Raw genomic sequence first — 26,123 nt, 5'->3', positions numbered from 1 at the left:
TGCACACTACTGCCAATTTCTGCATTTCTATATTGTTTATAATTAGTGTATATATTGTAAGTACAGTACATACTTTTCTTTTTTATATTTTGAGCTATCTTTATATTATATAAAACTGTCACGGTTGGCCGGTCATCCAGCAGGAGGATCCCTACTCCTGCTAGGGATCATACCATACACCCACCTCCTGCTAGGGATCATACCATACACCCACCTCCTGCTAGGAATCATACAATACACCCACCTCCTGCTAGGGATCATACCATACACCGCTCTCAATCCCCTGCCTACAGATTTTCACCTGTTCCTTATTATCTGTTTCACCTATTTAAACCCACAGGCCCCAGATGATAGCGCTGCACATTAGCCTACCATAGACTGAGAGTCTACCTGCTCTGGCACTATCACTCATGAAGAGGATTACTTTTGTTTTGTTTTGTCAGTGCTTCCATTGGTGATTTCCCTATGGAGAATAAAGAGCACTTCTTCACTGCCCCGCCTCTTGCTTCCTTTGTGCCACCTGCGTCACAATAACTATTACTTTTCATGTGTGCGTGCAGTCGTCAAAGTATTTCACTGCTAGTTGTGTTGTGTATGACTATGTATGTGACAAATAAACTTTTATTTGATTTGATCTACACAGCATTGTCCTTTGTCTGCAGCTTGCCCATTGCCCACCAAAATAATCTTGCACCCTCACCCAGCACTTGTTTTGGTGTAAATTATGAAGTGTTATATGGATTCTGATTGGTGCACCACAAAAGTGTTGACCCTGTCATTGGGAGAGTGTGGGTTTCAGGGATGAGTTGAGCAAGCAAGTGACAGCCCTTGGCTTCCCTGGTTGGTAGCTGTTGTGAGACTTACCTGATGGTTGGATGGGAATTAGATATGATTAAACTGGGAGAAACCCCCCCCCCCCCAAAAAAACAATATACAAAAACAGATTGATTTATATACTGTCTTCCACATGACTTATGAACATGCTGTATTTATTGGTTATTATAGCAACCACTCCTAGCACATTAGTGTGGCACATAAATTACTCTGAATTCCAGCTTCCAGTGTGCCCTCTGAAAAGGTTTTTAGATGAAGTGACCATTGATTAAGCACGGAAATGTGAACATGCTCAACTTTCTACATCAGAACCTTTCTTAAGGTTCATGTACAAAAGAACAATTAGGAATCTTTGTTTCCTTTTGTTTTTTCATATATATAAAAAAGGAAACAAATTAAATTCACTAATAGTTCTTTTTTTTCAAGGCTGTCCAAAGGGACATTTGTACAGATTTCCTAAAAACATTTTCCTTTCATTTTCACTGCTGGCTATTGTGTACCAATGGAAACAATTATTAATCAGTGTGATTGGCCAAAAGCAGTTCTGGGAATCTGGGATTCCAGCACTGTTATGCACAGACAAAGTATTTTACAAGCAGCTCAAGCTGCAACAAATGGCAGTGCCAAAGGTGCAGACTACCACTTTTAGTTTCTGCATATATTAACTTTGTTTACCTGCCAGGTTCAACCTTGGAGTGATTCTGTGCGTGATAAACTGCCTAAACCTTCATGTATGTTTGTAGAATCTCTGTGAACAATCAAAATATAATAAAACCTGAAAAGGAAAATGAACAAAAACAAATGAACATTTAAATTTTTGTTCAAACATATTTTTATAAAAAGAAAAATCTTTACAAAAGGGCAACCTTCAAACAACATTCAGATAAGATTCTAAAACATTCAGATAAGATCTAGTATACAATCATTTTGAAATATATGAAAAAACATGAAAATATAAGTGCCCTGAATGTTCATGTTTTTCCTTACAAATTTTGCATGTATGCATCCCAATCAAGTAAATATTTATTCTAAAAACTGCAAAAACAACTTAAACATGTTATGTAAATGTTATAGTTACATTTTAAGAAAAAAGCAACATGTACGTGATTAATTGATTAAGGGATTTAAAGTTGCAAATTTGGGGAATTCAAAAAACAGCTAGCTATATGACAGACTAACTGTCAACAATATAGGCTGTTTCCTATTAAATAGGCAGAAAAGTATTTCTGTTGTCATGAGAGAGAAATCCTAAAGGAACAATTTTGGAAGTTTAAAAAGTCACCAGCTGCAAGATCGAATATAATACTGCTCTCACTGTCTGTGCAAGAGAACAGGTCTATCAGGGCCAGAACTTCCTTACAGAAGAAATTTAACTCTTTCACAATGCCATATATAACTTTAGTACGGTTTATGTAATTTATGTAGTTTAGCAAATGTTAACACAATAAAGATACACTTCAGTATGTATACTCTCTGTAATACCAAGTAATATATTTAAGATTATCTGATGATAGTATTTAGAGTTTTAAGATTTAGGGTGCATGACAGCTGAGTGGTTGCTAGAAGTCCGGAGCCAGCAGCAGACATCTTCAGAGCACAAGCTTCAAAAGGAAAGAGGAAGAGAAAAAAGTGTGAGTTTTGGCACATACAATAAATAGCAACAAAATTTGCTATGGAATTCAGTACTTTTATTCAGAAAAGACCTTTTTACTTCTTTTTTCCCTCCACTGATCAAAATCAGGTCTGTTGTATCAAACATTTGTAATATTCCATAAGAAACATCTGGATAGTCACAACAGCCAAACAAAACCAAAAATAACTAAACCATTGTTTCTTGACTCCTAGTCAAGCCCACGTTTATCCCATTAAAAGCTATGTTCAGTCTTTTCAATTTTTATGTGTTTGGGTACAACTTTCCATACACAGCAGGCCAGACACAGTTTCACTCTCTCTCACTGTTTGAGAATTTTTAGAGGGTTTGTGTAAATCAATGATAAGCAAACAAAATAAAATACAGACCACAGATTACAGATGTTTTTGGACACATAGAACTTTGGATTCTGGAATTTGCTCAACCCTATGGTCAATATTGTCTGGTTACAAACGGACTAGCACCTGGTCAGTAGGGTCTGGTTACTAACTGACTGGCACCTGGTCAATAGGGACTAATTGCAAATTGACCAACTAGTCAATAGGGTCTGGTTACAAGCTGACCAGAACTTGGTTCCCGCAGTCGTGCATGGTCTCTTAAACAAGTTTTATTTATTATGAGCAAATTGATTTCTATCAGAACATAGTAGCATAGAGGGCTAAACAAGACATATTTTATAATTTCATGTAGTTACCGAGTAGTTGTTAAATCTTTCCCTTTCTTTGTACAGAATGATGGAGAAAGCAGAGGAAATGCTAGTGGCCACCGTGTATAGGCAGACGAGAATTGACTTAATTCCAAGATTGAACATCTATGGAAGAAAAAAAGAGTACAAGAGTAATCCCCAAAGGTTAAACTGTTTTGAGTGTGTTAGAAAAAGCAGTAGAAATCTCATTTCAGGCAATGGCTTTATGCCTGTGAGCTTTCTCATGAATTACAGTGGCAAAGTAACTCAAATGTAGAGGTTCAGCTAGGCACAGTAAGATTGACCGTACAGTGGCATAATGCCTATGGTCACATGTCTGGGTTGAGTCCAGCTTGCATTTTGTTTCGGGGTTATTCATCATGTCAATGATGTAGATGATCAGTGCAATGACTGAGATGACTGTAGCCAGCACTGTGACCACCAAGGATGCAAAGACCTATCAGGGTGAAACATACAGACAGAGGTTTACTTTCACTCACCTGTTTTACATTTTCACTTGTAAATAAAAGTTGTGTAGTCTGAGCAACTGAGGTTGTGGGACTGAACATTTGCTCCAGAGGATAGAGCAAGTACAACCAGCAGAGTAATAACAAATCCCCCTCACCTCTGCCGTCTTTAACTCTCTCTGTTTACACAGGACATGAAAATATCAAAACTCTCTGCCATATTTTGAGAATTTGAGGAGTGCAATGCTTGAAGACATAAAGTTTAGGTTTGTTGTGTTTATCTGAACCTTAGTGGCTCATTACAAAATTATGTTTTCTATATTAAAAAAACAGACACATAATTAAAGATTAGGAAAAAGTATTGTCTTGCTTGCATAGCATTGGTAGCTTGAACCACAGGTGTAATTTACACTGGGGGTCCCCACCACTTTCTGAAATGGCTGATTTGTCCCCACCACTTTTAGAACGTGTACTCAGAAAATATTTTATTTAACAGCTTGCTGCAGATACCTGTCCAAGCAGTCTGTGAAAACAGCACTAAGACCATGTGCCTAAGTGTAAGTGTAAGTTTGGTCAGGCCACGCCTCTAAAATGACATGTCACCAATGGCTGCCATTGCACATAAGCTCTGTTAAAAAGGCCAAAACAACTGCTGCAACGTTATATGGCTTTTAAAAAAAATCAAAATAAACATTCTAACAAAATAAATGCTTGACAATCAAGGCTATACAACCTTTTGTAAACCTTTTCCTTTCAGTCCCATCACTTATTTCTTTTCAGTGAATGTGGGTGCCTGAGGATGTCATTTCTTAAAGGGAATGTGAGTTTGTGAAGCACCTGAATTAAATATTACAACCATTCTACATTCTTGTCTCCAGCACGCTTCAAAGCAAAGTTAAACCTGTGATTTGAACTAATGGGTAATGGTCTCACCAATTCTGACTTACCATTTCTATGGTGTTACATTTTTCCATTACTAAAGTAAAAGCTCCTGCAATGACAAACTGAGAAGAAAAAAGACAATATTGAGAAGTGTTAGTGAGAATCTTTTAATTAACTTCAACATTATCTGATATCAGGATTTCTCTGATACACTATAAAATCTAACATCATATCTTAATAAAATAAGAGTTAATATAACAAACAATACAGAAAGTTGGAGTAACTTAAGATATTAAATTACCACTTTACTCAAAATGAACTGTTGATATAATAACTCATTTTAAGCAAAATTAAGTTTGCACATATTTTTTGATTAATGGTGAATGTATTTAAAAGTTTTATATTCACTAATTTACCTAACCTTTTATTCAAAGGCCAGTATAGGATTTTTTGTCAAGATTGTTCAATATTTACTGTTAGTGGCAAACCATTTTCCCATGTTATTAAACCACATAACCTGCAGTACTTAACTGAAGGGCTGCATGTTATCATTTCTTCTTTGGTTGACTTGCTATGCATTCATTCTGAGACACTTATTGACTGTGCCAGACTGTAGTGATGAACAGTCATGTTCTGAACGTGTTTTTGCCCAAGCTTGGTACCCTTATTTGTGGATAAATAGATTTATTTTATATAATGGGGTAAAACTAAGCACTATAATGTGAGAACTCATACCAATGTGTAAAACTCTGTGTTGAAAAACAAGCTCTTTTACATTTGGCCTTATATGTTTATATAATACATTCTTAAACAATCAGATATGTCGAAATGTATAGCCATGTGGCGAGTTTAGATACATCTAGCTACATAATTGAAACTGATATTTACTAGCTGAGAAGCATCTTGCTTGAAAAAGATGGCCAGTCTCTTTTACTCTGTAGCCTCACAATTGCCCTATTAGCTCCCAGCATACCTTATTTGCATATTGGGGTGGGGTTATCGCCTCCAGGCTACCCTATTATATGTGTCTATTCCTGATAAGCTTGCCTCGTGTGTGCACTTTACTTACATCTATGTGTGTGCACATGCATGTTTGTGCTTGTGTGTGTTACTTACTTGCCATTAGTGATAATTACAAGATTATCAAAATTAAGTCACCACAAGTAGGCCTATTACTCAATAATTGTAATGGAATTATTACAATTCACTAGATTTACATTATACAAGTAAGTATTACAACAGTATTATTCAAATTATGAAATTATTTATGCTCAAATGTTTGAGTTAATAAACTTGTTGACTTGTCAGATTTTTCATTTGTCACAATTATTACATACTTGCTTTCCATTGAAAATGACGACAGGTTGTTATTAGGACAAAAATGAACCAATGTTGGGTTTTTTTTAATAACTGAGGGTGTAAGAACAGCTCAGTTTTTCTGATGTTAATTTGCAAACAGTCCACTAATACTCTTCTTAAACCCCATTTAGAGTTGTGTAATACATTTAGATGATCTATTGTATGCATAATAAACACTACATCATTTTAGTAAATGCTTTTTATTGTGCATTTGCTGCTGTAACTCACCTGGTAGAGTAGATAGGGGCTCTAGCAGGCATGTGCTCGTAACACCAATGTCATGGGTCTGATTCTCATGGATCACACATACTGCTCTGGATTTTTTATCAGGGCAGTGGTAGCTTAGTGGTTAAGGTACTTGCCTTGTAACTGGAGGGTTGCTGATTCAAGCCCTACAACTGACAAATTGCCATTGCTGGGCCCCTGAGCAAGGCCCTTAACCCTTAAGTTGTACTCAGTCATAATTGTAATTTGCTTTGGATAAAAGCATCTGCTAAATGTTATCAATGAACAGGAAATATTAAACCTTTTACAGATATTGTAAGATCATTTGTCATTTCAGTTGAGCTATTCTAATTCAATAATGAGCATAGAAATGCTTGGTTGGAAGGTTAAGCATTGCTTGACATTAACTGTCCTAAACCACGTTTTCATTCATGTTAGGTAGGCCTACACTAACCAGCTACTGAACATACATCTGAACATTGAAACTGGGTATGATGGGGATGAATTTGTTGTTCATCTATTTCATAGACGATGGCTTTGTAATGACATCACAGTGCACCTGTGTGATATATTTAAGTTATACAATTCTGTAGGTTATGCAAATTTTTGCTTACCAAACTGGCAATTAAAATTTTCATTTATTTAAGTGTTTCAGCATTCATTGTTAATAAATGTCACATCTTCATAAGATCTTCATAGGTTGCAGCCTAAGTGGCAGTACATTATTATTAGGCTTGTAGGCTTAGGATGATAGTAGGGTGAAATAGTTAAATCTTCAATCGCAGTTATTAGTAAAACAACTAAAATGATTGACATGACAACAAAACAAAAACATTTTATGATTGTTGCACTCTTATAGGTCTGCTAACCTTTAAACTGTAAGTGATAGTATTCAAATGCGCTTTGACTTACTATTAAGCCACTCCACCATGGTACGCCAAACATGAGCACCTCTGTAAAGTCAGCCGAGAGCAGTGGCACAGAGTAGGAGATGATGAGAAATCCCAGCATCACCTGGGAGACCTAAGAGAAAAAGATTAGCAAGCTTTGAATCACCTTTAGCTATGAGTATAAGAAAGAAATCGCACTTCAAGAACAGAGGGCTATGATACTACAAAAGCCACAAAGGTAGCTTTAGGATTTTTTCCAAAGTATTTCATTCTTTCATGTATGTTAATCATTGTATTTGTAACTGTATATATTAAGTGTATTTTTTTAAGATTTACATAGACCACAAGGCTGACAAAGAAACCACAATCACTTACCCCAACTGCCTTGGACTCCCCTTTCTTTAAGCTCTCTTTCAGTGCCTCCCGTTTGTCTATTAATTTTTCCACATTCTGATCTGCACTTACTGTGACAGACAAATCACTGGAAACTGTCACTGCCATTCTCTCAGGGCCTAACATTTAACATAGAAAGGGGCAGAATCTTATCAGAGTTTTCTACAATACAACATTTCAACCTGAACAAAGCCTATCTGAGTTTAAAAAAGGACCAACAAAAATGTCTAATAAGAGTTTTATTTTTATGAGACCAAGACAGCAAAGAGCAAAAAGGGTTCTCAGAAAAGAATTTTCTTAGAATGATCAATTATTTGCTTAGTTGCAGTTATTTCTGAATGCAGAACTCAGGCTACTTTGCAAGCTTGTTCACTATTTGATTTCCTTTTTACAGTTCCTTTATACTACACTGACATAAATTTAACTGGAAGGAAGCAGGGAATTTACTATAGCTGTAACACAGACTAATAAAATCAGTCCAGAGGAAGAGCATTTGCAGATATGGAGTCCATGGTCACAAAAACAAGAGGCTATAGTGGTTTAGCTAAATATCTGCAGAACGTTTTTTTCAGTGGATTTTACTTCTTGTGCAGCACAAGATCATCTCAGACTGATATTTGATCAGAACTCACTCCTGGTAATGTTCACTGCAGTTTTATTATAGCACTGATGATATACTTAGCCAACACAGGAAAAGAGGGTTTGTGTTAGAGTGGAATATTATTATGATATCTATTAAGGTCTGTCCCCTCCCTCTAACGTTCAGATAGTAGGCAACATATTTTTCTACAAGAACATTTTCACTGTGAATGAACTCAATAACAAATATCCAACTGCTTTATAGTCTACCCTTTGATTGATGAATAATGAATCAAGGTCAAAATAACACCACAGTATACTACAAACAGGCATATAGGGTCACAATATTTTTAAGGCAATAATACTATGGTGACAATATATTAAAATTCTCTAACAATCAGTAAGTTAGTATCTGGGCTAGTTGCTTGTTATCATCAAAAGTTTATCAACTTTAGTCACTTTTTCACCCATAGAGGTTCATGGTACTGGTTGTTAATTAAATGCCATTTTCAGATGATCAGATTTTTTTTCCTAATTTTTTTTCTTTGTTTGTTTTTTAAACAAAGTTTAGTTTTTTGATTACCTGTGAACATTTAGTTAATACCATTTTTATTTACTTGCTTTTTTTTATTTTAATTTTTTAATTTACACTGCAAGCCCAAACAGTCTACTTCAGTACACAGACAATGCAGACAATAACAGTGTTAAATAATTATTCATTTAGGTTCAGCAATGTGGTGTCTCATTTGTTGTTATTGTTAAATTGTTGTATTTTATAAGATGCAAAAGTATCCTCTTGATATCGACATTAGATCGTCCATCGGCCATTGAAAAAAACAAATTAGTCCGTGACAGGTTTAGTTAACATCGTACTAGCGAGGTTGGTTAAATACATGTAATGGCGTTACATGGGTCTAATTGGGACACAACATTGGTAACTGTATTCTGTTACAATTACAGAAATTACAGAAAAAACAGTAATTAGATTTTTTTTTTTTAAATCCTTCCCAACTGTGGGTTTTTAAAAATGACTCCAGTCAAGTGAACAATTCATGTGACTGTTGTTGCACTGAATCAGTATCAGCCTGCATTTATTTACACGTTTAAAACAAGCCATTTAAAATGTGCCATGCATTGTGTTCGTACCATGGATATTGGGTCTCTTAGGCTACAAGCCACATTGCTCACTTAAGACTTTTTGCTCAGACTGGATTTGCTTTAATGGTTCACATTCATTGCTTCTAGTGACCTATATGTGAAATGTGAACGCACCTGGTCTATTGATACATCTCCTTCATGTTTCTCATACCTGCTAGAGATACCTGCTCATACCTGCTGTGCTCGCATTGCTACTTCTTGATTGGTGTTGTCAGTTCGTTTTTGTCAACGTCACGTCATTGTTTCGAAATAGCTTACTACATAGCCCACTGCATACTGCATACTGGTTCCTGTAGTAGTATGCAACACAGTATCGAAATAGCCTACTACATAGCCCACTGCATACTGCATATTGGTTCCTGTAGTAGTATGCAATACAGTATCGAAATAGCCTACTACATAGCCCACTGCATACTGGTTCCTGTAGTAGTATGCAGTACAATATCGAAATAGCCTACTACATAGCCCACTGCATTCTGCATACTGGTTCCTGTAGTAGTATGCAATACAGTATTGAAATAGCCTACTACATAGCCCACTGCATACTGCATATTGGTTCCTGTAGTAGTATGCAATACAGTATCAAAATAGCCTACTACATAGCCCACTGCATACTGGTTCCTGTAGTAGTATGCAGTACAATATCGAAATAGCCTACTACATAGCCCACTGCATTCTGCATACTGGTTCCTGTAGTAGTATGCAATACAGTATCGAAATAGCCTACTACATAGCCCACTGCATTCTGCATACTGGTTCCTGTAGTAGTATGCAATACAGTCTCGAAATAGCCTACTACATAGCCCACTGCATTCTGCATACTGGTTCCTGTAGTAGTATGCAATACAGTATCGAAATAGTCTACTACATAGCCCACTGCATTCTGCATACTGGTTCCTGTAGTAGTATGCAATACAGTATCCAGTATGCAAAATCAGTACCCAATCAGTACGCGAGTAGTATGTAGTATGGACTATTTCAAACACGACCAGTATTCAACACGACTGATTTATTCGGGACGTTAAAACACAAAGTGACATCTATCCTAAACACCTTACACGAAACGATGGACATGACAGAAATGCGCCAGAACTCTAGCAAAACTGCAATGGGATTGTTCCAATACTGGAAATTTATCGGCGAAATCGCTTAAAAAGTCATTTGGTGTAATTAGTGACACTGCGTGAAAGTGAAGTACCCGGATTACGATGCGCTTTTCATAGTAGAGCAAGTTGTAAGACGAGTGCTGCCCAAGATAAATAGACGACGAGTCCATGATTATATTTTTCGGAGTTTTTAATCAGTATATTGCAACAAAACGCTTTATGGAAGAAAAAAATGTTCTTAACGATGCCAGAACATTCTATAGCCGTCTGGGATGTTTATATTGATGGGGCCTACCGATATGATCGGGATATGGGAATTGGGCATTCTGAAGATAAGGGTCCTCTCAGCGATGCCGGGCTGCTGGAGAAGGGATATGTGGTTTACATGGACAGCCTGCACACATCTGCTGAGCTGTTCGTGAGAATGCGCGGAGGAAATACAGCATCTTGTGGCACTTACTGGTGGCCATACTAGCTGGCGCTGTAGGGGACCCGCGTTCCAAAAGTCGTTGGCAGTTAAAAGGTTAAAAAGCAATCCACCGCAAAGTAATCAGATTAGATTATTGTAATATTTTAATACAGTAATCTGGTTGATTAGGGTATAGATATATTGTTGAATCTGTAACGAAATACATTTGTAAAGTTTCAACCCTGCGTGTTAGGCATAAAAAGGTCATGTTAACGGGTCTTGCTTTTTCTGAATTTTCATGTCTAAATGAGGCCTAAATGAGTTTTTGATCGTTTTCTGTTTGATTCATATAAATGGTTTTAACCTATCGCGAGTCTTATGGTAGTAGGCTACAAAATAGACTATTAATGAATCACAGATTGTTTGAAGATTAAAGTTATGAATGTCCACTTGTTTGTACTCAGCTCTGAAGAAAATGGGGTCACGCTTTTCACTAGAATACATTTTGGTAACATAATAGTTGTGCTACCAAATAAAGCTAAATTGTAGGCATTGTAAGTTGTAAAATGAAATATCAAAGTTGGACTCTTAGTCTTTAGGGTAATGGAAAACAGAATTACTCACGTAAACTAAAAATCCGTTGAAAGGACGAATCCGTTTTAGCTGTGGACAGAGTCAAACAAGACTATGTCAACAGGGTATTGCGCAAGCATTTCTCTGACACAGAAAAGATGGCACATCTGTCTTTACAGAATATGGTTTGTGACATCCTCGGTTTTATCAACAGCAGTTACACCAGTAGCCTACCTGGAAGTTGTACGTCTGTGTAAAAAATGTTTAATACTTTAAACTCCTTGAAACTTTCCACTACGATTACACCAATGTCAGTAAAATGAACCCGAGGTTTGATAAGTACATGTAGACCTCGTCCCGCCCGTTTTTTCTCTGTATGAGAAATTCGTCCCTCCAACCCCCTCCTAACCTATACTTGGACATTTTTATTCGCTGTGGTCCTTCAATTCTCAGTTTTCTTCATCTGCGCGGTCGGAATTAGGTCCCTAATTACTGAGACAAAATATATTATTGCCATCAAGGTAAGTGGGTACTGTCGTTTAATCCTTAAGAAATTAAAATTCATATCATGTGTTGTGTTGAAATTATAATAGGCTATTCTAGGATGTTGCAACGGTATAGACTACGCAAACAGACGAACGCGATAGTACTTTCTAACGCCGAATTGTGCACTAAATAAGTTACAGCAAGCTCTTGTCTCGTGACTTTGGCATTTTACTTTATATTCTGTTTTCCTTCGAAAAACAGAAGGGGCGACGGTTGGGGGGATGGGGGAGATGGGGCTGGGTAAGTCCTCACTAGGACAACTAGGGAGTCCAGCCCACCCCTTCAGAGGGTGCTAACGTACTGGAGTTTACTATGCACTTTTAACTCTTATTTCTCCGTAGTCCATTTCTCATTTCTTTGATAGTTGAGTTCACAAGCATATGGCTTACGACGGAACACTTGTTAAAACCTTCCCGTCCGATAATGCTATACTGGAGATTGCGTCTGCTTATTGTGTCTGTGCTTCTCTCCACAAACTCCAGTTGCGCAATCCACATTCTGCTGTGTCTATCTGAAACCATAACGTCCGCGGAACCAATCATTGCTCTCTCTTTTTCTTACTTATCTTGAATTAGCAGAAAGTTAAATGAACCTCGGCTGTTTAATATTTCAGTGTTTGATAATCCGATAATTGTTTCTTCCAGCATTACACTGAAAAATAGTACCAGCACACTGGAAGCCATTATATACGGAAGCACCGTGATTCATTCTTGTTTTGAAATTGCATTGGTTTTTAAGATATGTCCAGAAAGTGGTACTAGAGAATAACTGTCACAGCTAAGAAACCTCGTTTATCAAATAGAGTGAATGTTTGTCAGTAATGGGTTCAAGATCTTTGATGCATAAAAACGAAAGGCTGCTTCATCAGTCTTTTTAAATTACATACATATAAAATGAAGATTTCTAGCACTGGATGATCTTACATTTTCTTTTACAGCATTTTGCAGATGCTCTTGCACCTAAAAACTTAGAGGAGTGCTTTGTACTCTATATATATTTACATTTATCTGACACTTTTATCCAAAGCGACTTACAATTATGACTGAGTACAATTTGAGGATTAAGTTCCTTGCTCAGGGGCCCCTTCCAGTCAAGTACCACTTCCCCATATATATCCTTATGTGACAATAGATGTATTTGAACAGGATAGCCCTGCCTAGAGTGGAAGCAAAGAGAGTAAACGTGTTTTTTTTTTTTCATGTTTGAGTGCATAGTGTCACAGTGAAGAGGTGAGTCTTCAGTCTTAGTCTGAAGACAGTCAGTGACTCAGGTCTACAGAAAGGCCAGCCATGCAAGTCTCTGTGTCTTGAGGGATGATGGTTTAAGTCAAGCGATATTAGAGCCTCCAAGGCTGCGTAGTGCAGGATGGGGTTAGATTTGTGCTTTTAAACACGTAGGAGCTGATCGACTTATTTTTTGGTTAAGTGGGTAGCTTGGTGGTTATGGTACTTGACTTGTAGTTGTAAGGTTGCCGATTCAAGCCCTATCACTGCCAAGTTGCCACTGTTGGCCCCCTGAGCAAGGCCTTTAACCCTCTGTTGCTCAAGTTCTACTCAGTCATAATTGTAAGTTGCTTTGGATGCAAGTGCCAATGTTCTAAATCTGATGTGTGACACTGCTGGGAGCCAATGGAGGGAATGCATATCATGTTAAGAGTTATGATGAACCCTTTGGCTCAGTAAAATTTGTTTATTCACTTTCTCTTAAGATGATGCCTGTTCCCCAGTCAGAATCTGCGGGGATTGGCCCTGCCACACTGCATCGTCCATTCAGGTTTTATGATCCTGAGGTCATAGCGGTGAGTGATTTATTAACACATTTAAAAACTTTGATGGCCAGGAATGAAGCAAATTAGGATGTGGTACTTTTACTTCCCAAACAGCAGTCACACCATGAAACAAACAGTCTTTCTCTCACTGCTGATTTAACTGTTTTTGTAATGATATCTTTAAAATGTTTAAGTCAAAACACATAATTCTGAATTTGCCAGGTTTTAACAATATTACTTGGACTGTTCCAATTGCTTCTGGGAATTCCAACTTACTACATGAGCATCAACATACATGTTCTATATATGTGCCCGGTCTTCGTTGGATCAGTGGTATGTTTTTATAATTTTTGCTCATCCAACTTTTTTTTTTTTTTTTTCAATATTTAGCACATATCATAATATGTTGCAACTGTCTTTATTGTTTGCTCAGTATGTGACTGCAGGATCATTTGCAATGGCATGTGAAAGGTCTCCCAGTAGACAGCTGGTAAGGTGTTTTTATTTCAGTTGTCTTATGTTAGATGAGATTATGTTAATGAAAATCGTGAATTTCTGAAGTCAATATTAGTTACACCAAATGTGCCGTGGCTACTATAAGGAGGATTATCAAAGATAGCACCTTTTGGCATTTAAGGTTTGTTTGAACTAAACTTCATCTTTACATTTCAAAGGGAAAATCTTGGCCACAGTCCTTTTTTGGTGTTTTAGTAAAACCCATTGACAAGACTGCCAATGTTATGAAATTCCAAACTGTGACTTTAAAACCTCAGATACTAGAAGAATTTTGAAGATTTTGAAGGTTCAGTTACATGCAATAAATTTGAAAAAACTCTCCCTCTGGCTGTAAAATCTCTCGGCTCAAGTCTGTTTTGCTTGCCATGAATAGTGATTTGACTGAGCTGTTTTCTCTTTCTCTCAGTTGAAAAACTGCTTGTATTCTGGCATCTGTAGCCTGGTGGCTGGATTGTGTGCCATTATTGTATATGGCTATGCAGTCAGCGACATTCATTATGTCCCACTTTGTGATGCAGAGAATACCACTTTGAAAAGTGACAGTTGTCCACGAGATGCTTTTGTTGTGAGTTACCATTGCTGTTTATGCTTGTGTGTCTGCATATGTTGACCTATTTTAGGAACTGTATTAGTATTTACCCTAAATGCTGAGTGCACTGTTAAGTATATTACTTGAAGCATATAATGTTGGTATATTTGTAAAGCATGCTAAACTGAGTGGGTTTTTTCGTACGTGGTTATAATTGACATCTTTTTGTTCCCTGCAGGATTTCTTCATTGCGATTGCAACATTACTCTTTGTTTATGACATTGCAGCTCTCCTTCTTCAATGCTTCCTTTCATTCTCGGCTATGAAAGGTCTGAAAAACAATTGAAAGGAATAGGCCCATATTACATAGCATATTTAATCAAATATACATAACTCAGTAATTGTAACATTTGTCTCTTTTGCTTTTCATTTCATACTGTTATAATATACAAAACACTGACCTTTAAAAAGTGAGCATGGAATTATAAACTGTGATATGCAAATAAAAAACAAACAAACTTATATACCTTACTTGAATGTGGAACAGTAGCTATACTTAAGACTTCTCTTTACACATAGACTACATTCCGATTTTACACCGGGCCTCTTAATTATAAGGAGTTGCATATTCATTAGAATAATCAAGTATATTAATTTACTTTGACACACCTCAGACACAAAAACCGTAACCAGTGACATAAGGAAATATACGGTATACTAAAAACAGATTTTTTTTTCTCCTGTCATTTATAAATAAAGGATCAAACTCCCCTATTATATGGACTGAAGTGAGCAAGAAAGGTCCTCTAACATCTTTTCTTTCTGTTCTTTTTGGTATGCAAACTATAGCCTAATTATTAGAAGCACGCGAGATACCACTTATGTTACCATTCATTCTCAAAAAGACACAGGGCTTATATCGAGAAAATAAAAATAAATTTCCGCTGTGTGGCTCGCCAAATAATGTTGATATATATTTTTACAGAATGCGGGCTTTGTAGCTATAAAGTTTTCTTGCAGAAGCTGCGTTGGTGGCTTCCCTGCTGGCATGTGGAATGGAACATTCCTGTCACTTTGGGGTTTCCCACGAGTCAGCTGAACATTAGACGATACCACAGCAGTTAGCAGTGGTTTAAAATTTCACGTTGTCATTGTCAAGACCTTTATAAATGTATATATATATATATATATATATATATATATATATATATATATATATATATATATATATATATATATATATATATATATATTATTCACTACACTGATGTAATGTTTAGTTTAATTAGAATTTTTTTTCCAGTCTATGATGCTTTGTTTTCATTTACATTAAAATCACATCGTTTAAAATTTTTGATATTACCCCTTAACAGAGTGGATCCATCCAAGTGGATCTCTCCAAGTATGGCGGCGGTATCTGTCAGCAAGAAGTTAAACTTTCACTGAAGCAAGGATACATTCTGTTAAATATCTCGAATTTCGGTTACTCTCGTTGTTTTGTCGTGTGCGACATTACACAGGGAACAACCTTTGAGGAGCTCCTCCGCTTGACGCTTTCGTATTCGTGATCTGTTTGCCAGCTAGCTTACTGGAGAGCTTTCCTCGAAGTTAGCTGGCTAGCTAAGGTAGCTGTCTGTTTAGCTAAGATAGCTGTCTGTTTAACTAGGTTATCTGGCGCAAGAGCTGGCAGGTGGTTTCAGATTTACTGACCACGGGTAGGTTTATCAAGAAGAAATCGCCGAAGACTTATGTTTATTATTTACAACCAAGGACGTCGCTTCCGTCTTCATTTTACGTCACTGGCTCCCAATTAAGTCGGATGTTTTTCGATGTGCCCCCCACCACAGGGAGTCTGATTTGCTAGCACCATGTAAGTATTGGTGTGTTTAGACTAAACGTAACAAGGCATTGTTGGTGGCCAGCTGGTTAGCTACCGAATGTTACACGAGTTGTTATTGTTGCACAGAAATGTTCAGCGTGTTTTAGCCATCGTGAACATGCCTGTGTATATTTTAATCAAGTAACCGTACTGGCTAGATGAGAAGGAACGATTTAAGACAGTGTATTAATACTAACCTTGCTTCATAGGAAGTAAAGAGTCAGCTCTGAGACCTTTTGAAATATGTAACTGCCACCAAAGATTCAAGCTCATATTATATTGGATTGATAAATCTTGTGATATGTGATTTAGTAAGTTAACAACTTGCATCTACACTATATATATATATATATATATATATATATATATATATATAATGTGTGTGTGTGTGTATATATATGTGTGTGTGTGTGTGTATATAACATATATATATATATATATATATATACATATACATACACACGTGTGTGTGTGTGTGTATGTATATATATATATGTATGTATATATATATATATATATATATATATATATATATATATATATATATATATACATACACACACACACACACACACACACACACGTGTGTATGTATATGTATATATATATATATATATGTGTATATGTGTATATATATGTATATGTATATATGTGAGAGAGAGAGAGAGAGAGATTTGAGTATGTGGATGAATCTGTTAACTGATTCATGATTGACAGCAGTCCTGGCAAATCAATGGAGAAACTTCAGGATTTCAGCCAATCCGAATTACAGGATTTGCTGGATAACTCTGAGCGGGTGGAGTCAATGGCATTGGAATCTGATGAGGTAAGATTTCATGCTCTTTGAGTCTCATTGTATTACCCAATTTGTCAATATTGTCTTGAATGTAATCAGTGTGTGACATATCCTGACCTCTTTGTGTATGTCATGGGTTTCTAGTTTGGCTATTGGTTAGACTGTCATTGTAATTCACTAATTGGTTCTGAAACTTGTAATGATGTCAACCTTTTTTTCCAAATAGACCTATAATGTCATTTAAATGGCATGTAGTATCTAAAAGTTCAGTCAGGATATCCCAGTGCTGCTAAGGTAACAAGAGCTATGCATCAATCATGGTCCATGGTATCTATAGTCTTGAGCACACTTATTTGTGTTTATCAGTTAAAATAGGACAAATATGACAAGATATGATGTATGCAATGTGAATAGATTTGATAAAATACATCTGGGCCAACCAAAGGCCATAACCAGATCTATAGATAATCTTTCTTCTAAGAGTTTTCTATCAAGTTCCATGAGACTAGAGTAAAATTTGCATGTTAAATTATTGCAATAAAATAATAAAATAAAATTGTTTGCATTTCACAAAGGCTAACAGAAAATTCTTTATTCTGTATCCTGTCTTGATTTTGAGTTTTATTCTTCTCTCCAGTTTATTATACTCTTATTTGCTATATTGAGAAGTGTACTGATTATTTCAGTGATGCTGAAAATCCAGTGGAAAAAAATGGACTGGCTGACCATGTGGCCAGCTGTTGGCCAAGATGTTGCATTTGTCTAGCCGTAGTCTGCATATGCTTACCTTATCTCATAGGATTGTGCATGTTCTCTACAGCCCAAAGCCAAGTGTTGTTAAATAGGATAAAATAAAATGTCCCTACTAAAAATGGCTTTGGCTTTGTCTCTATGCTGTATATTGGATGAAGTATTAGATGTGTTTCCCATGGAGAGGCTAATCAGGCCTCTCTCTGTGCAGCTGTGGCACAGATTGCTAAATGTTGTCTCCTCTGTGCTCAGAATGAGCAGTCATTTTTGACTCCCTGTCCCCTCATAGATCCAGAACATGCAGCTGGAGAGGGAAATGGCTCTGGCATCCAATCGCAGCCTGGCCGAGCAGAACCTCGACATGAAACCCCAGCTGGAGCGCGAGAGAGAACGCCTAGTGGGGAAGTACACTGAACTGGAGGAAGTGAGAGAGAAATACAAACAACACTGCGCCCTTAGAGGTAACATAGTAGAAATGTAGAAAGATGTAAGTTTAGGGCAATAGAAGTACTTAATGGTGTGGAATGTCAAGGAGATTGTTGGAGAAAAGGACAGAGGGAGGCGTAAAGGAATGCTTTGTACAATAATATAACACAACTAACAGTGAATGGGGTAAGGTAGTAGTGAATGCTGTATGCATTGATATCGAGGTTATTTACCTGAATGCTGTGTTCAGATGGTTCCATGGCTACTTAATTAGAAAATTTCCACATCAATAAAATAGTAACTACAACTTGACATTCAGGTGGTCATCAGCAACTGATAAGTTTGGCAGGTGAATAATGTACAGTCATTTACAGTACATGCATTGTGATACAAAAATTGAAGCTTCATTAGTGTATATATATTGGTAACTATATGTACCAGTAACTTGGTGAATTATTTATTTTTCTACTGTGCTCATGTGTTCTGAGAATGTACTGGCTTCGAATAACACTAGTCTTGATTGTCTATCACTGGTATTTACTGCTTAAATGCTACTTTCTAAGGGCATAAAACTAGAGAAAGACTAGTGTAACTTTACAGCATTAAATATATTGAGAAACATTCACACATGTTCAAAATGTTTTAAGCCATATGATTTCAAGAGCTTTGTCCTCAACCCCATGTAGAATAAGGGGAAAGGGCAAGCAGGTGGATGCACATCATGTGTTAGAAGTTGAGTCTTCTGTTATATGTTGATACAGTGACATCACTGGTCATTTGAAAAATGTTGCCAGTATTTTCCACCTAAAACATTTTGACCTGTATTGTGCTAAAAGGGAAATTTGTTTGGCATCAACAGCATCCCTGCATCAAAAGGACCAAGTACCTTTCATTCACTACATACACAGTATTCTATATTCAGTGTTCTGTATATATTCTATATTCAGTTCAGTTCTCTAGTTTTTTCAGTAGTAAAGAAAGCAAGGTGAAAGGATAACTAAAAGAGCAGATGCTTGAGGAAGTGTAAATGGCACGGATTCTTATTAGTTTGTTTTTAAAAACCTATTATTATAACTAAGTATGACAAGTAGAAATTACTATGCTCCTTCACAACCTACTCTTGGGCTAAAATTAGGCAGTGTTGGGATATTATGGTGTTATGAGGTCTTTTGAAGAGGCCACTGTTGTACTGTGATGTAAAATGTGCTACATGGAAATCCTATTCAGATATGCAAATAACCTATGCCACTATATAATAAAGAAAAAATATCAGTAGTACATTTGCCTGGAAAACCGTCATCACTAATTGTACTGTTCATAACTGTAGTGTACTGTTCATGTGTTGGGTTTATAACTACCATAAATGTGATACATTATATTTAAACTGATCAAAAGATCATAATGAATGTTTACAAAGTCCTTAGCCTGTCTGTGCTAAAGTTTATTTATACAACCCTTAAAGAGACTTTTCCCACTAGCCCTCAGCAGCTCAACACAGAGAGGCCTGTTTGCTCAGTTCTGCAGTCTTGTGTATCTGTACAGCCAATTAGTATGAAGTAATGTGTGGAACAGTTTCTCAGCAAGTCCGTCTTGTTTACTGTCTTATGTCATCCATGAATGCCTTGTGGCACTTCTGTAACATCCACTTTCCAGTGTGGAATTTGTCTTTCGCCTTTGTAGCTCTCGATTTGCCTCACGATGTGGATTGCGGGATATGTGAGGCCTTTGTCCAAGTTTTGCTTTTACTTTCCTCCTTTCCTTATTCTTCCTTCCTTCACAATGAATTACATGTGAGAGAGAACACCATAGACAGGGGGTCCCTAGGACTGGGAATGAGAGTTTATTAATTTGAAGTCATTGCATTGTATGGACTTGTGGGACTCCTTTTGAAGAACCTTTTATATTTGGTTCCCAAAATGTCTTCTGTGTTTGAGTTTTAGGTAATTTTTGTCATATAACGCATATTTAGCATAAATACCTAAATGCAGATGCCCTGAGACATCGTTATAGTATTTCAGATTTGTTTGACCTACTAGTGACCTACAAACCTTTTGAGATATTAGTGAAATAATGTTGTGGGTTTTTTTTTAATTTCCCCTCTCACTTTTCCACCCTCTTGTGATTTTCATTTGCCATATCTCTTTCCACCTCCCTCTTTTTCCAATAGATGGGATTATGGGACAGGTGTCACCTGAAGGATTGCTTTCTCGTCTACAGGCAGAGGGCGCCAGCACAGAGGTCGAGTCAGAAGTAAGTTGAATTCTAAAGAGTGTTGTTTTGGGTTTTGTTTGTGTTTTGTTTTTGTCACTGTACTATATACTTTTAAATCTATGTTTAAGAGAATATAAATAGATATTGGGTAGGTTTGGTCAGGATGCGTGTTGATGTGTCTGTCAGAATTCATTTGTGTTGAAATTTGTGCAAATTCAGTTGTGTTGATGGATTATGTATAGTTTCTCTCCTTTCTTTCAGACTCTAGCTGATGAGTTTCTGGAAGGTTCCTTGTCACTTGACTCCTTCCTTGAGCGCTTCCACTCCCTCCGATCCCTCGCTCACAAAAGGCGTGTTGGCATTGAGAAGCTGCAGGAGATCCTCCGCCAGAAAAGCCTAGGAGTCGGAGACTCTGGCGTGACATCACAATCGTGCTCCAATCCGGACACTGGGTCACTGTCACCATGGCAACAGCAGCAACCCCAGCAACAGCCACAACAGAAACCCAGCGTGTGCACCAACCCCTCCAGCTCTGCCCTACCTTACTCTGCTTACCCTGTTTCTCCTCCAAACCAACCCGCTCCGGTCTCTGCAGCAGTCCCCTCCAACCCTTCTGCTGCATTTCAGCCATATCCCAGCCAGGGTACAACCTTTCCCCCATCCACAGGGTACCCTGCGTCCCGGCCTGCCTTTGGCCTCTCTGCATGCCCGTACCCCACCCAGCCTGCATTTCCTGCTCCCCAAGGCCCACCATTTGGGCAGTTTGGCTCCACTAATACTCCATACCCCAGTCCATACCCTTATGGGGGTTATAGTTACCCCATGGGCCCAAATATGCCCCCTTCCCAAACACCTTCAGGAAAGCCCCTTTATAGGCCAGGGTTTGGAGTACCACAGCCATACTCCTGAACCCTAGTATCCATCTTTTCTCTTTGTTGTCTCTCACTGTTTTTCTCCCTGTTTATTTCTCTCTCTCTTTCTCTCTCATTTTCTCTATACCTGTCTAAAACCCACAAGTCTCTGTTTTGTCTCTGTCTTCACTCCACTCTGCCTCCTCCTGGCACTGAGATTTGTGGTTTGCTTACCCCTGATGCATTCTCTTCCTGTTTGAGGCTTACAGAGAACATTTTTCATTGGGTTTCCACTTCTCCCATTGACACCTCAATGAATAAATGCGTCTTAAACTTATCAGAGACCAAAATGGACATTACACTTGACTCTGGACCCACTTCCTGGTTATTCTAGCATGTTTTCAGTTCAGAGATTGCGAATCATTGATAGGGTGTTGACTATTTGGTGTTGCGTTTTAATTTTGTTAGACAGGATAGTGTTGCTGTTTGGCCTCATTAGGATATGGTTCATTGTCATTTTTCATCTTTTATTTAACTACTAATGAAAATGTCACACTACCTTCTCATATGCATCACGCAGTTTTGGGCTACTCCATTGCTTTTGTAGCCACTTAGCTGTTACATATGTTTGTGTCTGTCTGCCATTTACCGAAGACACAAACTCCTTCACAGACACTCTATTTTCAGACCTGTTACTTGGGTGGATTTGACCCTTGTACCACACTATTCCTATTACTTGTCAATGAGTGCAATCAGTTCTGTGATAAATGCAAGAGTACAACTGCCCCCCCCAATATCTTTATCTGCCGCATTGGCATCCTGCTCCAGCTCTCCTCACTTTTTCTTAGCCTTGTATACTGTTGTTTTTTGTTTTTCTTCTCATTTTTGTTCTCTTCCTTTGCTCCATGTTAATTTAAAACAATAACAGTTACAAGAAAGGAACAGTATATTTCCAAGTTCTCTAGTGGAGATTTGTATAAACAGATACAAATAATAATGGTAAATAAGAAAACAAGGGATATTAATATAGACATATCTTTATCTGCTATAGCACAGTATGTGGTGTGGCGTTTAAGGCAAGGGAATAAACGGCACAGCGCGTATGCAAGGGAGTACGGACTACATAATATCCTTAGCAGTGTCCATGGAGCATTCAGTATCCATCTTGACAGTGAAAATGTTTTAAAGGTAAGCTTGTACAGGTAATTTATGTGGACCTTGCCATGAAAGAAGGGTCAGGTTTGGCATGTTGTAAGACCAAGTTTCCCTGTTGAAATGGTTTACAAGGCCTTATTATATTTTTAAAGATGATGTTTAGTTATTTCTGGCTAGATGAAAGCTCTTTGTACCCTGTGTGCAGGCGTTATGTAGTCCTCCGCAACAGCCCCACACCTCGCGGTGTTTAACTGCTATGGGTTTACCAATAGGATGATCATTTTGAATCACGTTTGCACTCCACAATAAATAGCTTATGTCCCTACGGCAAAAGGGCCTGGGGGCGGAGCCTGAGAACCATCAGCTTTAAAATAGATGCTTTGTGGTAAATTAAAAAAAAAATTTCATTTTATCAATCATTATTATTTTTAACTTAAAAGCAATCAAAAAAAAACAACAACAGAGGCATTCACAATCAAGCCTCAGGTGTTTTTGATTAATTAATTAACTCAGTAATTAAGACTCAGGTTTGGAGCAAAACCCTGTCGTCTGTGGCCCGTCCTCAGGACCTGAAGCGAGGGAGAAAGCTGGCATCAAATAAAGGAGGGGATATGGGATAATATTTTAGTCGCACACTGTGATGTGCAGCATTAGGTGAAAGACATTCTGTGGGGTTGGTGGTGATGACTGTAGCCTGTTAAGTGTATTCTTTTTATTTTTACTGCTTTTCTTTTTTTGGTGTGGATATTAAACACTGAAGTTGATCTATGAAAACTGTCAGCTGTGTTACTGTAATGTTTGGGTGTCTACTTTTCTTGACAATTTGCATTTCATTTAACTATATGCTTTTTTTTTGGACTACATGTGGAATGCTTTAAGGTTTATTACACTGAAGTTTTAGCATATTTATAATAGAGCAAAACAGGTCTTCTGACTCACTTTCCAATCAGGTTTTCAAATGCAGTTAAAACTGAATCATAAGATTCAAGATTCGAGAGGGTGTTTGGGGGATTTTTTGTTTGGCAAACCAGCATTTACGGGGCTTTCATCACTTGTACGACATGGTAAACCAAGCCAGCGGCTCTTGAGAAAGACTGAGAAAGTGAAGGAGGCAAAGAAGCAGTGGGGAAAGGGTGTAAACACAAAAGAAACGAACGATAGTAAGATGAAAGGAGAGAAACGAGCGAACATGTATTGGTATTTTTTAGAATGAGTGACAGACCGGATGCATTTTAGACAGCTAGTATGATTAATTTTATATGTGCTGCACACTGAGTTTTGGTCTAAACTACATAGTATATAATCGAAGAGATTTTGATTTAAAAGTATGAGAAAAAGGTATGTGGTTCTTGCATGAAAAATTCAAAGCCAAAAAGAACTCTGGCTAAATACTGAAGCTGTATTTAAAAGTGGCGATGCAATTATATGAACCACAAATGAGAGTCAGACTGGCTGCTTGTCTAAGAATTGTTATAAATATCAGATGGTAAATATTTCAAATACAGAGTTGTTCATATTAAGATGCTTCTAGACATATATATGCATACCTCATCTATATGTCTAGATATTATCCAGACTATTACATATGAACCTACTTTGTGAACCTACTACCAACCCTCTGGCATGAGACCCCAGTCCATTTTAGACAAAATCAAAAAGCGGGAGGCATGCAGCAAAGAGTCAAAAAACAACAAGCTGCTGATCATAAAGATTATACAAAACAATAATTTGGCCAGGACTGCTTAACATCATCTAAACATTTTAGAAATAACATGCAGGCAACATTGATATTGATGTCAGAAGAGCTGAAGAGTCTTTTTCTCAGATGATATTCAATCGAAGGTTGTGTAGGAAGGCCCTCTGCATGACGGCAGAGTTGTTCACAGTCCAAACCCCATAAAGGCTTATGCCAAAATGTATTTCTAAAACAAATTTATACAGCAAAGTTTGATTTCTATGTGTTAATTTATGAATTTATGTCAATATATTTATATTGTAAGTCATCTCTAAACTATACATATATTTAAGTTTAAGCATAAAATGGTTCCTATAGCTTCAGGTTTATATATATATATATATATATATATATATATATCTCCACCCATACATATATAGCACTGTTTTACAACATCCCCCATACATTATGAGCCAACTACCACGAGGCAAATGAAAAATGCCTGAAGTACACGCAGTATGCTTTGCTTCGGCCAGAGGTCCTTCATTAGCCTTCATACTTACACAGCTGGTGAAGGACCCCTGGCCAAGACATAGTCAAAAAGCAACAAGCTGGTGACCATAAAACGTGTACAAAACAGTATGGTCAGAACTGCCTAACAACTTCTAAAAATTTTGGAAATAACAACATGCAGGCAAAATTGATATTAATGTCAGAAGAGCTGAAGAGCTTTTTGTTTGGTTGTAGGTTGTGTAGGAAGGCCCAGTACATGAAGGCTTTATATGGTTCTATCTATCTGTCTGTATATATATATATATATAGTGTACATCACTACAATTTTGAATATATACAATAAGTACACAAGTATATGATATACATTTTATATATATATATTTTTTCAATTTTCATATATGCTGTTACTCACCTGGAATGTTCTTCTGATATATATATATATATATATATATATATATATATATATATATATATATATATATATATATATAAAATGCTAATATATATACTATATATAATTCTATATAAGCCCTCATATATTTTGAATATATTTTCAATTTTCATATATATATATATATATATATATATATAAAGCTAATATATATAATATATATAATTCTATATAAGCCCTCATATATTTTGAATATATTTTCAATTTTCATATATATATATATATATATATATATATATATATATATATATATATATATATATATATATATATATATATAATGCTAATATATATAATTCTATATAAGCCCTCATATATTTTGAATTTACCAGGAATGTTCTTCGGATGTGTGTGTGTGTGTGTGTCTGTGTGTGTATATATATATATATATATATATATATATATATATATATATAAAATGCTAATATATATAATTCTATATAAGCCCTCATATATTTTGAATTTACCAGGAATGTTCTTCGGATGTGTGTGTGTGTGTGTCTGTGTGTGTATATATATATATATATATATATATATATATATATATATATATATATATATATATATATATATAAAATGCTAATATATATAATTCTATATAAGCCCTCATATATTTTGAATTTACCAGGAATGTTCTTCGGATGTGTGTGTGTGTCTGTGTATATATATATATATATATATATATATATATATATATATATATACACACGCATGATTTTGATTTGTAGTCCATTTGATAATTTCATGTCTTTGCAGAATTATTTGCTAAAGTAAATAAGTCTTTGACCAAGTGTTTAAAGCTTTGTAATGTTATGATCCGCTAGCAAGTTATCACTACAACAAGAG

General features: G+C 36.6%; 3 protein-coding genes across 4 annotated transcripts; 2 read left to right on the top strand and 1 right to left on the bottom strand.

Annotated features, from left to right (window-relative positions):
• Positions 1 to 1,648: 1,648 nt before the first annotated feature.
• On the bottom strand, positions 1,649 to 11,535 carry tmem176 (transmembrane protein 176). The gene is made up of 8 exons (XM_027000504.2): positions 11,446 to 11,535; positions 11,263 to 11,301; positions 7,369 to 7,505; positions 7,016 to 7,126; positions 4,585 to 4,641; positions 3,481 to 3,627; positions 3,180 to 3,296; positions 1,649 to 2,435 (listed from the first exon to the last, which is right to left on the bottom strand). Exons 3-8 carry the CDS (start codon positions 7,492 to 7,494, stop codon positions 2,424 to 2,426), a joined length of 570 nt encoding a protein of 189 aa, XP_026856305.1. The 5' UTR covers positions 7,495 to 7,505; positions 11,263 to 11,301; positions 11,446 to 11,535; the 3' UTR covers positions 1,649 to 2,423.
• Positions 11,536 to 11,626: 91 nt separating this feature from the next.
• Positions 11,627 to 15,101, top strand: si:dkey-9i23.16 (uncharacterized protein LOC571915 homolog). The gene is made up of 6 exons (XM_035531570.1): positions 11,627 to 11,732; positions 13,466 to 13,555; positions 13,748 to 13,858; positions 13,959 to 14,015; positions 14,448 to 14,606; positions 14,809 to 15,101. Exons 2-6 carry the CDS (start codon positions 13,466 to 13,468, stop codon positions 14,914 to 14,916), a joined length of 525 nt encoding a protein of 174 aa, XP_035387463.1. The 5' UTR covers positions 11,627 to 11,732; the 3' UTR covers positions 14,917 to 15,101.
• Positions 15,102 to 15,850: 749 nt separating this feature from the next.
• vps37c (VPS37C subunit of ESCRT-I) lies at positions 15,851 to 23,412 on the top strand. 2 transcript variants are annotated; one of them, XM_027000492.2, is made up of 5 exons: positions 15,851 to 16,440; positions 17,170 to 17,275; positions 18,285 to 18,456; positions 20,589 to 20,671; positions 20,894 to 23,412. In XM_027000492.2, the coding sequence occupies exons 2-5, from the start codon at positions 17,183 to 17,185 to the stop codon at positions 21,539 to 21,541; spliced, it is 996 nt and encodes a 331-aa protein (XP_026856293.1). In that variant the 5' UTR covers positions 15,851 to 16,440; positions 17,170 to 17,182; the 3' UTR covers positions 21,542 to 23,412. The 2 variants fall into 2 exon arrangements, with proteins under 2 accessions (XP_026856293.1, XP_026856292.1); XM_027000491.2 differs by having other exon boundaries at positions 17,167 to 17,275.
• The last annotated feature ends 2,711 nt before the right edge of the window (positions 23,413 to 26,123 follow it).

This window comes from Electrophorus electricus, chromosome 11, assembly GCF_013358815.1.
Source record: "Electrophorus electricus isolate fEleEle1 chromosome 11, fEleEle1.pri, whole genome shotgun sequence".
Classification (NCBI taxonomy): Eukaryota; Metazoa; Chordata; class Actinopteri; order Gymnotiformes; family Gymnotidae; genus Electrophorus; species Electrophorus electricus.
The sequence above is the reverse complement of the archived record's forward strand: the minus strand, read 5'-3'. Positions and strand labels throughout refer to the sequence as shown.

Bases quoted from the DNA above. Each gene is read 5' to 3' on its own strand.
- tmem176 (XM_027000504.2), bottom strand. From the start codon at position 7,494: ATGGCAGTGACAGTTTCCAGTGATTTGTCTGTCACAGTAAGTGCAGAT. The intron at 7,127-7,368 runs GTAAGTGATTGT...TTTTTCTCTTAG, and splicing joins GGGAGTCCAAGGCAGTTGGG to GTCTCCCAGGTGATGCTGGG. The intron at 4,642-7,015 runs GTAAGTCAAAGC...TTTTCTTCTCAG, and splicing joins CATGGTGGAGTGGCTTAATA to TTTGTCATTGCAGGAGCTTT.
- si:dkey-9i23.16 (XM_035531570.1), top strand. From the start codon at position 13,466: ATGATGCCTGTTCCCCAGTCAGAATCTGCGGGGATTGGCCCTGCCACA. The intron at 13,556-13,747 runs GTGAGTGATTTA...TGAATTTGCCAG, and splicing joins ATGATCCTGAGGTCATAGCG to GTTTTAACAATATTACTTGG. The intron at 14,607-14,808 runs GTGAGTTACCAT...TGTTCCCTGCAG, and splicing joins GTCCACGAGATGCTTTTGTT to GATTTCTTCATTGCGATTGC.
- vps37c (XM_027000492.2), top strand. From the start codon at position 17,183: ATGGAGAAACTTCAGGATTTCAGCCAATCCGAATTACAGGATTTGCTG. The intron at 18,457-20,588 runs GTAACATAGTAG...TTTTTCCAATAG, and splicing joins ACAACACTGCGCCCTTAGAG to ATGGGATTATGGGACAGGTG. The intron at 20,672-20,893 runs GTAAGTTGAATT...CCTTTCTTTCAG, and splicing joins GCACAGAGGTCGAGTCAGAA to ACTCTAGCTGATGAGTTTCT.